The 13947-nt window shown below is 43.0% G+C and overlaps 1 protein-coding gene across 11 annotated transcripts in view; it reads left to right on the plus strand.

Annotated features, from left to right (window-relative positions):
• The window catches only part of Atp6v0a1 (ATPase H+ transporting V0 subunit a1), a 54761-nt gene that overhangs the window by 9818 nt on the left and 30996 nt on the right, over positions 1 to 13947 (plus strand). For 6 of the 11 annotated variants that reach the window (XM_031355089.1, XM_031355094.1, XM_031355088.1 and 3 more), the window contains exons 4-9: positions 605 to 702; positions 1177 to 1305; positions 6691 to 6794; positions 7285 to 7411; positions 9168 to 9250; positions 10374 to 10467. In XM_031355089.1, the coding sequence (XP_031210949.1) occupies positions 605 to 702; positions 1177 to 1305; positions 6691 to 6794; positions 7285 to 7411; positions 9168 to 9250; positions 10374 to 10467 (635 nt within the window). The remainder of the gene's footprint in view (positions 1 to 604; positions 703 to 1176; positions 1306 to 6690; positions 6795 to 7284; positions 7412 to 9167; positions 9251 to 10373; positions 10468 to 13947) is intronic. The other 5 variants (XM_031355096.1, XM_031355098.1, XM_031355095.1 and 2 more) reach the window with 2 other exon arrangements.

Consider the following 13947-nt stretch of genomic DNA (forward strand, 5'->3'; position numbering starts at 1 on the left):
GGATAGGTGTTACCCTCATGTTATGCTAGGGAGCTTGTACTATTCTTAACGTACTTAAGAGCATAAGCAGTCATAAGGGAGTCGGCGTTTGAAACTAGGTCATTCTGTCTGGTTCCAAACCCATGATCTTGCCACTCTGCTAAGTAAATTGATCCCCCCCCCCTTTTTTTTAAAAGAAAAAGTCGGTAGTTGTCATCTCTTTCAGTTTTTTGGGTCCTTTTATGCTTAATTTTTGGCTTTTGATGTTTAAAAAATGACCCAATTGTTTTTAAGTTAAATGAATCTTTTTGACCTAAAATTGCAAATGCTCTGTGTATTCTTCTGGCTTGTTGATTTACTAATCATGCTTGCAAAGAAAGCTATCTTAAGTGCAACCCATAGTGTGGAGAGGCGAAGGGACTGCAAGCCAGTTTTAAACTAGCAGAAAAGTCGGCCCTGGCTGTGCATGCCGGGAAAGCTGCTTCTTTTGTGTGCCAGTTTTTAGAATGAAGCTCTTTCTAGCCAGGCTTCGGGTCTTGTAGGTGTGTTTTCTCAATGATATTTCTAGCCATGTGCAATATATGTGAATGCTCTGCCTCCTATCATTTTTTTTTTTTTAATTTAGGATTTGTTGAGAAAGAGATAAGAAAAGCTAACATCCCAATTATGGACACTGGTGAAAACCCAGAGGTGCCCTTCCCCCGGGACATGATCGACTTAGAGGTAAACAGTTCTCAAATAACTTTCTACCTAAGTGCAGGAATCGCCTTCCTCACTGGTTGGCACCGAGGAGTTCTGAACCCTCTTTTATAAAGTCAGACAGCATCTCACACAGAGATGACATAATATACCACCAAATTCACGCTTATGGGTTTATTGAGCCCTCACACACTAAATGGGTTTTTGATATTTTTGAGTGTCTGAATTATTACTGAGTGTATAGCGGAATCTGTACACAAAGACTCACTTAAGTGAAATGTTTTGCTTAAGGTTGCGGAGGGGTGGGGGTATCACAGCATTTGTTTGGAGCTGCGGATAATTCGTTACCATAGCAACAGTAGGGAGGGTGCAAATTCAAGTTAAAGTCTTTTAGAGTAAGCACCACGAGCTGCATTTGAGTTAACTTACTTTTTTTCCCTTCCTTCCTTCCTTTTTTTCTTTTTCTTTTTCTTTTTCTTTTTTTTTTTAAAACCCTAGGCCAATTTCGAGAAGATTGAAAATGAACTGAAGGAAATCAACACTAACCAGGAAGCTCTGAAGAGAAACTTCCTGGAACTGACTGAATTAAAATTTATACTTCGAAAAACTCAGCAGTTTTTCGATGAGGTCAGCCGATTGTTTCTTCTAGTATTAGAGCAGCTGGTATACCTGTGCCCACGGGCCGCGTCGGGATTCCAATGACTCTTTTAACTCGTTAGTTTAGAAGCCGTGCCATTTTGCACCCTGTTTTAGTTAAAGAATGTCAGCACGTGTCCCATTCTCCATGTAGTACATAGCTAGCCATGGCTTCATTTATTTCTTACATTTTCCGAAAGCTTCCTTTCATTTCAGGATGGGGGTTGGGGTGGGGGTGGGTAGGAAGGAACCCTCAAGTTGACGTGCAAGTATAGTTGAAATGTTTTCGGGATGCCTCTAGCTATGTGTTATAAGGTAAGTATAATTTATACGAAGCTGGAGAAACAAGTCTGGTTGTGCACAAAATTACAATGCAGTCTCCATCTCCAGACCTTTAGTCATGAAATTATTTTGTTCACCACATTTGGGAGTTGTTCAGTACTTCAGATCTCATGTCACCATGACTTTTGGAGTTTTCATTGTGTTCTATAGAAATATCGATATGATGCTAGTTTGGATTTCCCCACTACACAGTTTATTATTTATAAGGAAAAATGTTCCTATGTGCCCTGGTTAAATATAAAGGTCCTGAGCAGCCAGATGACAGCTTGCTAAAGAAAAGCCCTAAAAGGAGTTAGCTCAGGTTTGTAACTGCAAGGAGTTAGCTCAGGTTGTAGCTGGCTGCCTTCTCCCAGTTAACCTTGGGAAGGGACATTCGCTTCCAATCTGTATGAGTTTATGAGTTTTTTCTGATGGTCTAACAGGTGTCTTTGCCAAACTTTAGATGCTTCAGATATCACCCTAGTTACTGTTTCTGTGTTCCACCCAGAAAGTTTATTTCCTTTTCTTAACAAAAAACCTTGACAAAGATTTCTAGATAGGAAGGCCCCTTTTCAGTTAGTATCTGATAGATTCTCAGTTTCACTTTAAATCTGCCTTGCTTGAAAAGAGACCAGTCCTCCATAGCTGGTAAGGCTTCCAGCCAGCAACTATAGCCTCCCCTGGAACCTTGGGAGAAGTGTAAATGATCAGTCCCCACCGCACGCAGACCTGCTGAGTCGGGCACTGGGGTGAGAGCTGGGACAGTACCCAGCTAGCTGTTTTAAAACCTTTTAATTCAAGCATGCTACTTTGAAAACCACTATGTGGAGAAAAGTCTGTCGAAGATGTGATACATTCTTTAGTAACCATGGATTTTGATTCAGACGAGTCATGCTAATGCAAGGAATCCATGGAGGGAGACAAGGAGATGGGGGAAGTTCATATGAATGTAACTACCTAGTCTTCGCAGGAGTAGGTATCTGGTTATAAAGTAATAGCAGTTTCCTATGAATATTTGTTTGCCACCCAAGCTGAGAGTTTTGAGCCTGGTTCCATTAGGAGGCGTGATGCAATGAGATCAACTCTCTTGTGAGCACTTATATCTTTGCCAGAGGCAAAGCCACTCCTGCCATCTGATCCACTGAATGTGGACTCCTGGATGCTCACTGCCACATAGCAATGTATTCTTATCTATTAACTCCTCCAGTGTATGATGATCACTTCCTCTCTATGAAGTCCAGGTTGAACCCATCCCTTCAGTCAAAGGATATGTCATTCAGTTATCTCAGGAGACCCCTGAGCATAGTGCTGCATATACTCACAGATTTACTTTTGGAAATGCGCCCAAGCGGCCCTAGTATATCCTGCCTGGCCTCCTAGTCATAGCTTAGCTACCTGTACATTCATTTGCAGCTTCTTTTACCAGCCGTGCAGCTGTGAAGGAAAGGATCTCGGTTTATCACTCAGGCAGGCCTTGATTCTGAGATCCCTGGGTGCCAACCCAAGGCCAGCCTCTACCGTGAAACTTTTTCCCAACCCAGCTCCCCCAAAAGAAATCACTAAAAATGAGATGAACCATTTAGAAAAACAAGTTGCTACTTCAGAAGCATAGTAAAGGACCTGGGTGTGGTGGTGCATGCCTGTAATCCCAGCATTTGAGAGGTGGAGACAGGAGGACCAGCAATTCAAGACAAGCCTCAGATTTATGGCAGTTTTGAGTCCAGACCCTCTCTCAACAAACAAACAAACAAACAAAAACAGAAAGAAAAACAGCCAGAAAGAAAAGAACATAAATGGGGTTCTTTTTTTTATGATTATTAAGTCTAAACATTGAGTTCCCGTCTTAAAAAGAGACTCCAAGTCTTTTTGGCCTTCATGCTCTATCCATGGTGGGTTGTTCTCTCTTTCTTATGCTGAGCCACCCCCGCCCTGATCTCCCAGGCGCTTTGAGCATATGGCCCTGGCTCTGAGAGCTTCTCCACTGCTTTTTTCATCAATCTCCCCTCATTTCAAGCACTAGCCAGCAGCGCACAGCCTTCTGGCTATAGTCACTGTGCTTTCTCTCACCATGCGCAGCTGGCATCTGGCCCATTCTTACCAACCACTGTCCCACAGTCTCAGCCAGGTCCCTTTCCATAGACCTTGCTCTGCCGCCAAATAGCAATTGCAGATGCTGCTGCCCTCACCAGAGGCAAAGTCTCACTGGGTGACCACATTGTATGTGCAGGTGCACATTTGAGCAACATAGAAAGGTGAGCAAACCTGGGATCTCAGATGTTGGAAATTCAGTTCATAGTGAGATTTTGCTTCATGTTTGCAAATGGCGCCAAACACTGCCAACCATAAACCTCTCCTCTTTTCTTATAATTGGGTAAACTCAATCAATAACTCAGAGTAATCAGTGAAAAGTGACTAAATCAGAAAATGATGCTTTCCTATTGGTGATAATAATTTGGCAGGGTGTGTAGAAAGGGAAAAGTAAACATATATTGAATATTCTTATGATTTAAGATGATTGTTAATTCAACGTAGCCATTTCTTACCCAGAGCATTTAAGATGATTTATTAATGATTATCCTTTTCTAGTCTTCTTGCTTATGAAGAACTGTAAGAGCTGGAGAGGTTTCTCTACATCTTTTACCATAAGCACCATAACATATGCGAACGTAAAGAAGACTGGGAAAGTAATGGTTAATGGCATGCAGATCCCCACCTCCCTTTCCTTCTCCGTTCTCCACCCATCTGCTTTCTTTATTTTTCTTTTCCATCTGCCATCTCCTCTGGGTGAATACTTCAAATAGCAACATTTCATTTCTTTCTTGCTGTAGCTAGACAGCTAAAGTGTTTGTAGTAGCTGGCGTAACTTGACTGGACATGCTGTTTATATTGAACACTACAGGCAGAGCTGAAGTTCCATCAGCAACTTGCTTTCTGTAAGGTGTGGTTTTCAGTGTTCTCAATGGAGAAGGGGCAACTCAGAGGAAAGAACAGGTGATTTAGAGAACTTGGCAGTGTTATCCTTCCTAGAGAACCGTTGTCTTGGGTTGGAGAGATGGCTCAGTGGTTAAGCGCACTAGCACTGCTTGCTCTTCTAAAGGATCTGGGTTCAATTCCCAGAACCCATACAGGCATTTCTCAACTGTCTATGACTCCAGGTCCAGGGGATCTGGCACCTTCACACAAATAGACATCGTGCAGACAAAACACCAATGCATATAAAATAAATAAACAGAGAGAAAGAGAGAGATTATAATTGTTTATAATTTTTTTGAGTTTCCTAGCTAAGACTTGGTGTTCTTAAATATGAAGTGGTGAAATTAGTATTTAGAATTTGATCTTTCTATTTAATTTTAATTCTGCTATTTTTTAAGTCTCAGCCCCAGATATCATCTTTGGAGCATCTGAGTCTAAGTACAGTCTGTTCTTGTCTGTTGTCCCCTGTAAGAGCACACATGCCACACTGACTCTAGTAAGAGCCAGGTTCTGAGAACCTCATAGGAGTCTTGTGGGGAACAATTAGTGCTATTCACTTTGCCATTGCACATCCCAAGAACCATGGGAATATAGTAATTTGACTATTCAGATTGCTTTTAAGTCGGCTGATTTGTTTCCTGGTTGAAAAAAAACCCCTTATCTACCCATGTTACAGAAAGTAGTAACCAGTGTTCACATTATCGAACCTTAAATTCTAATCACATGGTAATATTCCTCTGCTCCATGTGCTTTAAAATAATAATAATAATCAGCCCTGATCCTAACTTCCCAAAACAATTACTTTTACTTTTTTGCACTTAAGAATTATCTGGTTTACACTGTTGTTTGTTATGTATGGTCCATGACTTTACCATATAAGGCAAGCATGTACCTTTGTTCCCCCTCATAGTTTAATTGACAGGATTAAGGTGAAATTGAAATTTGGAATGAAAATGAAAGGGAATTTCTCCTGATGTTTTGTTTGCTTTTGAACAGCTGGTTAGATTAAGCAGTGGAGGTGGATATTACAGCTGGGTAGAGTAGGCAGTGAAGCTGGATATTACAACTGGGTAGATTAGGCAGTGGAGAAGCTGATCGGAGTTCATGTTCTAGGGCAACTTCTCCATTCTGATGAGACTAGAGGTGTTAAAGGGGTAGAGGTGAGAAACAACAGACCTCTGTGGGAAATCCTTTGCCTTCATTTCATTGTATAAACTGTCCTAGTGGAAGTCATTTTAAGTCTCATCAACTAAGCAAGGCCAGTAACTCTAGACTGTTTATCTATGGCCCTTTATCTATACTACTTGGTTGTTGTTCTCTGCTGTAAAGTTTGTACAGACTTTTCAGTATTCCTAGATTTGTAGTCAGAAAATATAATTGTTGGATGTTTTACTTTTTTCTTGCCTTTATGAGGGCAACAGAGGCCCAGCCCTGTCCAGCTGCTCTGCTTCTTATCCTTGTGAAGAAGCTCTCTTTAACTCCTGTGCTTTGGGGCATTTGTGTGTAGCCCTGACAGTTCTGCATTTACCAAAGGCTAGCAGCCATGCCCTTTCTAGCTCCAGGTTGCTGCTTACTTGAAAGAGTGTCCCACCTCCTGCATGCTTGCACAAACACATTCTACTTGGTGGCTGTCTAGAAATGAAGTATTCGCAATATCTGCAGAGCTGTTTGGGAGTTTGTTTGTTTGTTTGTCTGTTTTTCTCTCAAAAAGGAGAACTTTTTGGCCTCCTGCCCAGGCTTATTCAGGGAAGCATTAAAGAACAAATGACTTCCACTTAGTAACAGATTTATACATGTCACCGTCACTTCATGTTTTTTTTCTGTTCTCTGTTTCCCCAGATGCTTTTCTTGGGGAAGTTTTGCTTTCTTTAGCTCGTGTGTAACCTTTGTCCTTTTTTATTACTCTTCTCTTCTTTTTGTGGGTTTGCTCTATCTTTTGGTGTTTTGGGTTTTTTGTTTTGTTTTGTTTTTTTACTTCTTCTTTCTCTTTTCATTTTTATTTTCTGAACCCATCTCCTGGTTCCTCGTTCCCTGCATGCCACTAACTATTTTCATTAGATATTAATTGATTTGTGAATTCAGGCTGAATTGCATCATCAGCAGATGGCGGATCCAGACCTGTTGGAAGAGTCCTCATCGCTCTTGGAGCCAAACGAGATGGGAAGAGGCGCGCCTTTACGACTTGGGTAAGCGGCACTTCAGCCTTTGTGGGTTTGTGTTCTTCTCTGCTGTTCAAAAGAACAGTGAGTGCTGCTGCGTGCATGTAACCCCACCCCTTGGCAGGCAGAGCAGTAAGACCATACATTTGAGGCTGGCCTGGCTACAGTGAGGTCCTATTTAATGCATGGCCTGGAGACATAGAAAGTGGCAGACATGGCCCTGAGTTTAATTGGAGGCGGGTGTGTGTGTGTGTGTGTGTGTGTGTGTGTGTGTGTATATGTGTGTGTGTCTAGAATCATGAGTCTAGGAGCCACTTTGTTCTGAGATACCGAGAGCTTTCCCTAGATTTGTCTGGATTTTCTGGCAACCCTCTGATGTGTCCAGAGATGCTGTGAGGAAGAAGAGAGTAACAGACAGCCCTCTTCACCACAGTCCAGGGTCCTCTGTGCAGTATATAATCTCTCCTCTTCCCCATCTCGCAGCCTGGAGTTCCCAACCTGACTCTTCTCCCCACAGCTTCGTGGCTGGTGTGATCAACCGGGAGCGGATCCCAACCTTTGAGCGCATGCTTTGGCGAGTGTGCAGAGGGAATGTGTTCCTGAGACAGGCTGAAATCGAAAACCCGCTGGAGGATCCTGTGACTGTAAGACAAGGAAATTGTGTCTTGTGGAGTAGGTCTAGCCCAGAGCAGTCTGCCCTTCATTAAAGGAGCCCTTGTTTGACCGACACTCGAAGGCTCACTCCCCTCTCTAACTTAGCTCCTTCCATGTCTACACATATGTAGACATGGCATATTTTGAAACTTTACCCATGTAAGGTTGTTTTTTGCATGTTTTCCTCAATTATTCTAAACCGTAGCTTTTATATAATTCTTGTTATTAATCTGAGCGGAAAGAAAAATGGCCTTTTATGAAAATTAGCATAAAATCAAGATACCTCATTTCAAATTTGCTAATATTGTGTATAAAAAGATAAATTTCCTAAACCTTAATCTTTGTAAGCGGATGAAAGCTTCACTCTCAAGATCTTATTATCTGCTTGTTTCTTGGGAGAATCAGAAACATAATTTAAGCATCAATGCATGCATGGTGAGAGCAAGCTTGCCCACCCAGCTCTTTGGAAAGTAGGAATCGTCTAATGTGTTGCCACAGGACACAGGCAGGACAGTGCATAGCAACATCTACATGGTGTAGGTTCAGATGCGCCATGGGGACTGCATGTTGTTCGTATCTGAGTATTCGTTAGAAGCCTATAGGTAGCATGTCTTAGGGTTTTTTGTCCTAAGAGAAATTTAACTTGGAAATTTCTCAGCTCTGGTGGGGAACACTCTGTGGCTTTTGCCTCAGCCCACCTCACTGAGTAGGAGTGTGGTGACAGAGTAAATGCTTCCGGCTTCGGGTGCACTTTTTCACGCTGCCTTCTGGGGTTGTGGAAGCATTGTCATCTGTAGCCATGCCTGGTACAGAGCCCCTCTCGGGGGTGTTTGGTCAAGTTTCCTCTTCACAGCAGAAAGATGATTTTATCACAAAGGCAGGAAGGCAGAGCATGATAGCTCTAGCTGGACAGCTGTGCCAAGAGTGGGCCCCGGGTTAGCCAGGGGAGTTAGGGATTGATTGTCTGCGATCTAACTTTCTTCCCTCTTTATCTCATGGGAGCCACCTGAAGCTGTTTTCTTTTATAAAAGCAGTGCACACTCTGTATGTGAGGTGTTAGGACAACCTGAGGAATAGAATCTTGGTAAATAACTCACACACATATTTTTTTTCTGATATTTTCTCACTGCCCTTGTACTTGAGGTGTGAGCTTGGCATTCAGGGTTGTCTCCCCTCTTGTTCCACAAAGTCTAAGCTGGTACAGTTCTTGAGATTCAACACCACTGTTTTTGCCCGTGACTTAGTGCCTTGCCTTCAGTCAGCTCTGTTTATCTGGGCCTTTCTAAGCGCAGGAATAGACAGGCTTCCTTCTGTTTCCTCTGTGCCTTTGTCATCCTGGAAACACAGGAGTCCAAGTAGAACTGGAGAAACAGGCTCCTGTGCCGAGCATCCCCTCCACTTCTCTCTCAGCCTTCTGTTCATATCTGAAAACGGGAAGGTATTCGTGAACCTGGGGCTATAGTCTCCAAACAAAGCTTACGAGATGGAGTAAGAGTAAAGCACAGGAGGCTGTGGCCTTAAAGGATTCGTTCTGATGCCACCCAGGTTTAATTGTTCTAGAACTTTAAAGCTAGGCCCATCAGCCCAGCACTCAGGAGCCTGGGGTTAGGACTACTGTGAATTCAAGGCCAGTCTAAGCTATACCGTGAACACCAAGCCAGCCTGAGCTGCAGTGTAGACTGTCTCAAAGGAAGTTTTCACCTGTCTTGAGATTTCTGAACTCTTGGTTTTCCTTCTGGGGCCCAGGGTGACTACGTGCACAAGTCCGTGTTCATCATTTTTTTCCAAGGTGATCAGCTGAAAAACAGGGTCAAGAAAATCTGTGAAGGGTAAGAGATGTCGCCTGCAACCAAGAGGCATAGCTGTGCTGTCGGCTAAAGGCTCAGAAAAGTGAAGCGCAGATGCGTGTTAGTTCTGTCTTACACTGTGAATGACGTTAGGAGTATTTGAAACCATCAGAAGTAGCTCAGGTTCCTACTTTATGTACTTTGCAAGTATGGGAAGGGCAGCCCAGGGGCTGTGGAGAGAGCTCCGTGGATAAGGTGCTTAGGCCTGGAGCCTGGCCCTAAAACCCACAGAAGTGCCAGGTGTGCATGGCAGCTAGCATCCCAGCATCTGGGAAGCTGACAGTGGGATCTCAGGAGCACAATGGCTAATTAGGTTCTCTGCATGGGCGAACTCTGGGGTCAATTGAGACCCCACCTAAATGACTCCTGGTGTCAACCTTGGGTCCCCAAGACATGCACACACACATGCACATACATGTTCCTACCTATATGCATACATATATACACACATCACGCTACACACACATACTCATGTCTGTCCCTACCCAAAACCCCCAGCAAAGTCATAATTCCTTTATTCAGGGACAGTGGGTTTACATACCAGCATAGTGCCATAGGCATAAACTTTCTGGTATTCTGGTTATGGACAGATATTTCACCATGCCATTTTTCTCTAGTAACTTATGATAAAAGTTATTTTTTAAGTTATTTTTTCAACATTCTTTTTGTAAAGATTTATTTATTTTGTGTTTCTGAGTGTTCTGCCTGAATGTGTTATGTGCACCACATGCATGCCTGGTGCCTTTGGAGGCCAGAAGAGTGTCAGATGCCCTAGAACTGGAATTCCAGACAGTATTGACCCACCGCTCTGGTACTGGGAACTGAACCTGGGTCCTCTGAAAGAGAAGCATGTGCTCATAACTGCTGAGCAATCTTTCCAGCCCCTTATTATTTTTTTAATCTCAAAATTATTTCATAGCTATAGAGAATGTCAAGACCGTTCAGCACTATTGCTGTCTGCAGGCCACTTCCCATAAGTGATTACCACAGCAGGCCAGTCTGGCTGTGCTGATCCTATAGTAAGCTAGGATTATTTTCCAAGGGGATTTACATTGAATGCACTAAGAAACTTCAGCGTTCCTAAAGCTGTTCCTGTACTCTCCAGGTTCCGAGCCTCCCTCTATCCCTGTCCTGAGACTCCACAGGAGAGGAAAGAAATGGCTTCCGGAGTCAATACCAGGATCGACGACCTCCAAATGGTACCGGGGGACCATGGGAATCGGACTTTGTGACCTACTACAGTAGTGAGCCAGTCTCCTCCCTTAAGCCCTTGACAGTTTGTTGAGGCACCTGCAACAGTTGGATGCCAAAAAAAGAAATATGTGTGGGTAGGAAGTCCCCCTGGGAGCTGGCAATAGTCTCAGGATAGGACTGTTAAAAATAGCATCAGTCGTCCTCCAGCAAGAAAGGAATGCTATGCCTCTGAAATCCTTACTGCTTAAAAGCAGTCTGTTCCCCTCCATTTCATGAATCTCAGATGGTTTTTACAATAATACATTTTTCTTAAAAATGTGCTGCATCAAGAAAAAGAAAAGTCACCAGGCAGTGGTGGTGCACACTGCTAATCCCAGAGGCAGGCGAATTTCTGAGTTCGAGGCCAGCCTGGTCTACGGGGTGAGTTCTAGGACAGCCAGGGCTACACAGAGAAACCCTGTCTCGAAAAAATCAAATAAAAGAAAAAGAAAAGTCAAACAGCCCAGAAGTTCATGTAAAGTCAACTCTATCCTCACACACTCTTTCAACAGCACCATACATCTTCTGGTTACCTTTGATCTGAACCACATGGTCTGGTCAAAGAGCCTGGAGCTGACTCCTGAACCCAATAAGAGGACTGTTAGATTTTTATCAATTTATAAAGCAAAGGTCATGCACATCATAATCCTAAAGGGTTCTAAGGGAAGAGCAATGATTTGTGCTTATTTGGAAGGAAAAGGTGACCAGGGGCTTGTTACTTTAGGAAAGAAAGAGCGCGGTAGTTGTTTGTTTTCCTTAAAACACTAACAAGTACACCCCCCTCATCCCAAGACAGTTCTTTGTAGCAGTGACGTTGTCACAGCCAGCCAGCTTGACTTGCTGCTCTGAGATATACTTACGCATTTAACCATGGGAAAGGCAGAGGTTGATGTTTCTAAAGAACTGTTGTTGGGTGACATAAGTCCACATTTAACCCATCCTGGCTTCTACGTCATACTCTTTCTACGCTTATGGGTAGGTTTAAAGAGAATGTGTAGAAGCCGTTGTGAATGACTAGAATTTAATTTTTTTGTTTTTTTTTTGTTTTTTGTTTGTTTTTTTGAGACAGGGTTTCTCTGTATAGCCCTGGCTGTCCTGGAACTCACTCTGTAGACCAGGTTGTCCTTGAACTCAGAAATCTGCCTGCCTCTGCCTCCCAAGTGCTGGGATTAAAGGTGTGCACCACCACCGCATGGCTAGAATTTAATTTTTTAAAAGTCTACCTAGGGGCCAACATGATGACTTAGCAGATAAAGGCATCTGACACCAAACTTAACATCACACACTGTGACACAGCATACTTGTACACACACACACACAATTTTTGAAAAGTTAAAAAAAAAAAAACACATGGTCGCCATGCGTTGGTGGCACACGCCTTTAATCCCAGCACTTGAAAGGCAGAGCCAGGCAGATTTCTGAGATCGAGGCCAGTCTGGTCTACAGAGTGAGCTCCAGGACAGCCAAGGATACACAGAGAAACCTTGTCTCGAAAAAACAAAACAAACAAACAAAAAAAAAACATGGTCAGGGGCTGGAGAGATGGCTCAGCAGTTAAGAGCACTGGCTGCTCTTCCAGAGGTCCTGAGTTCAATCCCCAGCAACCACATGGTGGCTCACAACCATCTATAATGGGATCAGATGCCCTCTTCAGGTGTGTCTGAAGAGAGCAACAGTGTACTCATATACATAAAAATAAATAAGTAAATCTTAAAAAAAAGAAGTCCAGCTATAGAAAACTTTTCAAAGGAATCAAAAACCAAGGAGAAAGAGAAAAGCGAATAAAACATAAGAGCTGGCAAATTAAGACATTATTCAGATTTAATATTAAGAAATTTTAGTGTTATTTTTTTATTTATTTTTGTTTATTTGTTTTTCAAGATAGAATTTTTTTGTGTAGTCCTGGTTGTCCTGGAACTCCCTCTGTTGACCTGGCTGGCCTCAAACTCAGAGATCTGACAGTCAGATCTCTGCCTCCTGAGTGCCGGGATAAGAGGTGTGTCCCACGGCCACCGGGCAGCTTCACCTTCTGAGCCCTGTCTTTCCAGAAGAAGGTGGAAAGAATTATGAAACAGTCACAACTAGCAGGAAAGAAATGAGTGTCCTAAAGTGGCCCGGTTCCCAAGCATGATGGCATTTTTTTTAAAAACTGTAGAAGACACCTCCTTTGTGCAAGACAGTTTTTCAGGGATTAGCTACTATGCCCCACCCCCACCCCCTTGACTGGAGGCTTTTCCTTTACTTAGTTAATATGAAACTCTTTCCTTTTCAAAGAATTTAAAATATTTTTTCAAAGCTTTAAGAGGTTGGGCAGTAGTGGCGCACACCTTTAATCCCAGCACTTGGGAGGCAGAGGCAGGAGGATTTCTGAGTTCGAGGCCAGCCTGGTCTACAGAGTGAGTTCCAAGACAGCCAGGGATACACAGAGAAACCCTGTCTCGAAAAACAAAACAAACAAAAAAGCTTTCAGAGATTCTCACACGGAAGTGTGAGAGAGAGTGGGTAGTTTGCATAGTTCCTTCCAATTGCGAGCAGTGGGCTTAGCTTCATTTTTTAAAATTAAATTTGTATTTCATTGTATTGACTGTATACATGTGTGTTTGTGCATCATGGCACACGTGTGAAGATCAAAGAACAACTTGTGAAATCTGTTTCCACCTGGGAAAGGTGCTCAGCTTACCAGGCTTAGTGGCAAGCACCTCTGCCTGCCAAGCTATCCATCTCACCAGCTCCTTAGTCTCCTCTAACTACTAATGCCTTCCATATTTGACAATAAACAAGACATGGGGATATAGACTGTCCCTGTTCCTCCTCTAAGGGCGCCTGTACCAGTTTTTAAAGGACCAACACACAAGCTGCTTTCCTCCTACACCAGTTAGCGCCTCAACCTGTGGTTGCTCACTGTCCACTGATTCTTTTTTTTTTAAAGATTTATTTGTATTATTTTTAATTGTATATATGTATGTATGTATATATGCATGTTTATGTAGTAATATATGTGTAAGTGCATGTGCCTTTGGAGACCAGAGACATTGCATGGGATCCCTTGGGGCTAAAGTTATACGTGGTTTGGAACCATCCTACCATGGGTGCTGGGAACTGAACTCTGGCCCTCTGGAAGAGCAGCAGCAGTAACAAGAGCTCTGAATTGTGAGCCATCTCTCCAGCGCCTAGAAAGTCACTGACCTTAAACAATGCAAGCAAAGCCACGGGCCTTTCTGTGTTGTGCCTTGGATTAGTGGTAAGATTGAATATTGAGAAAAAAAAAACTAAAAATAAAAAAAAATTTTTTTTTTTTGAGACAGGGTTTCTCTGTGTATCCCTGGATGTCTTGGAACTCACTCCTGGTCACTGTAGACCAGGCTGGCCTCAAACTCAGAAATCCACCAGCCTCTGCCTCCCAAGTGCTGGGATCAAAGGCGTGCGCCACCACTGCCCGGCAAAAA

This window comes from Mastomys coucha, unplaced genomic scaffold, assembly GCF_008632895.1.
Source record: "Mastomys coucha isolate ucsf_1 unplaced genomic scaffold, UCSF_Mcou_1 pScaffold5, whole genome shotgun sequence".
NCBI classification, from domain to species: domain Eukaryota; kingdom Metazoa; phylum Chordata; class Mammalia; order Rodentia; family Muridae; genus Mastomys; species Mastomys coucha.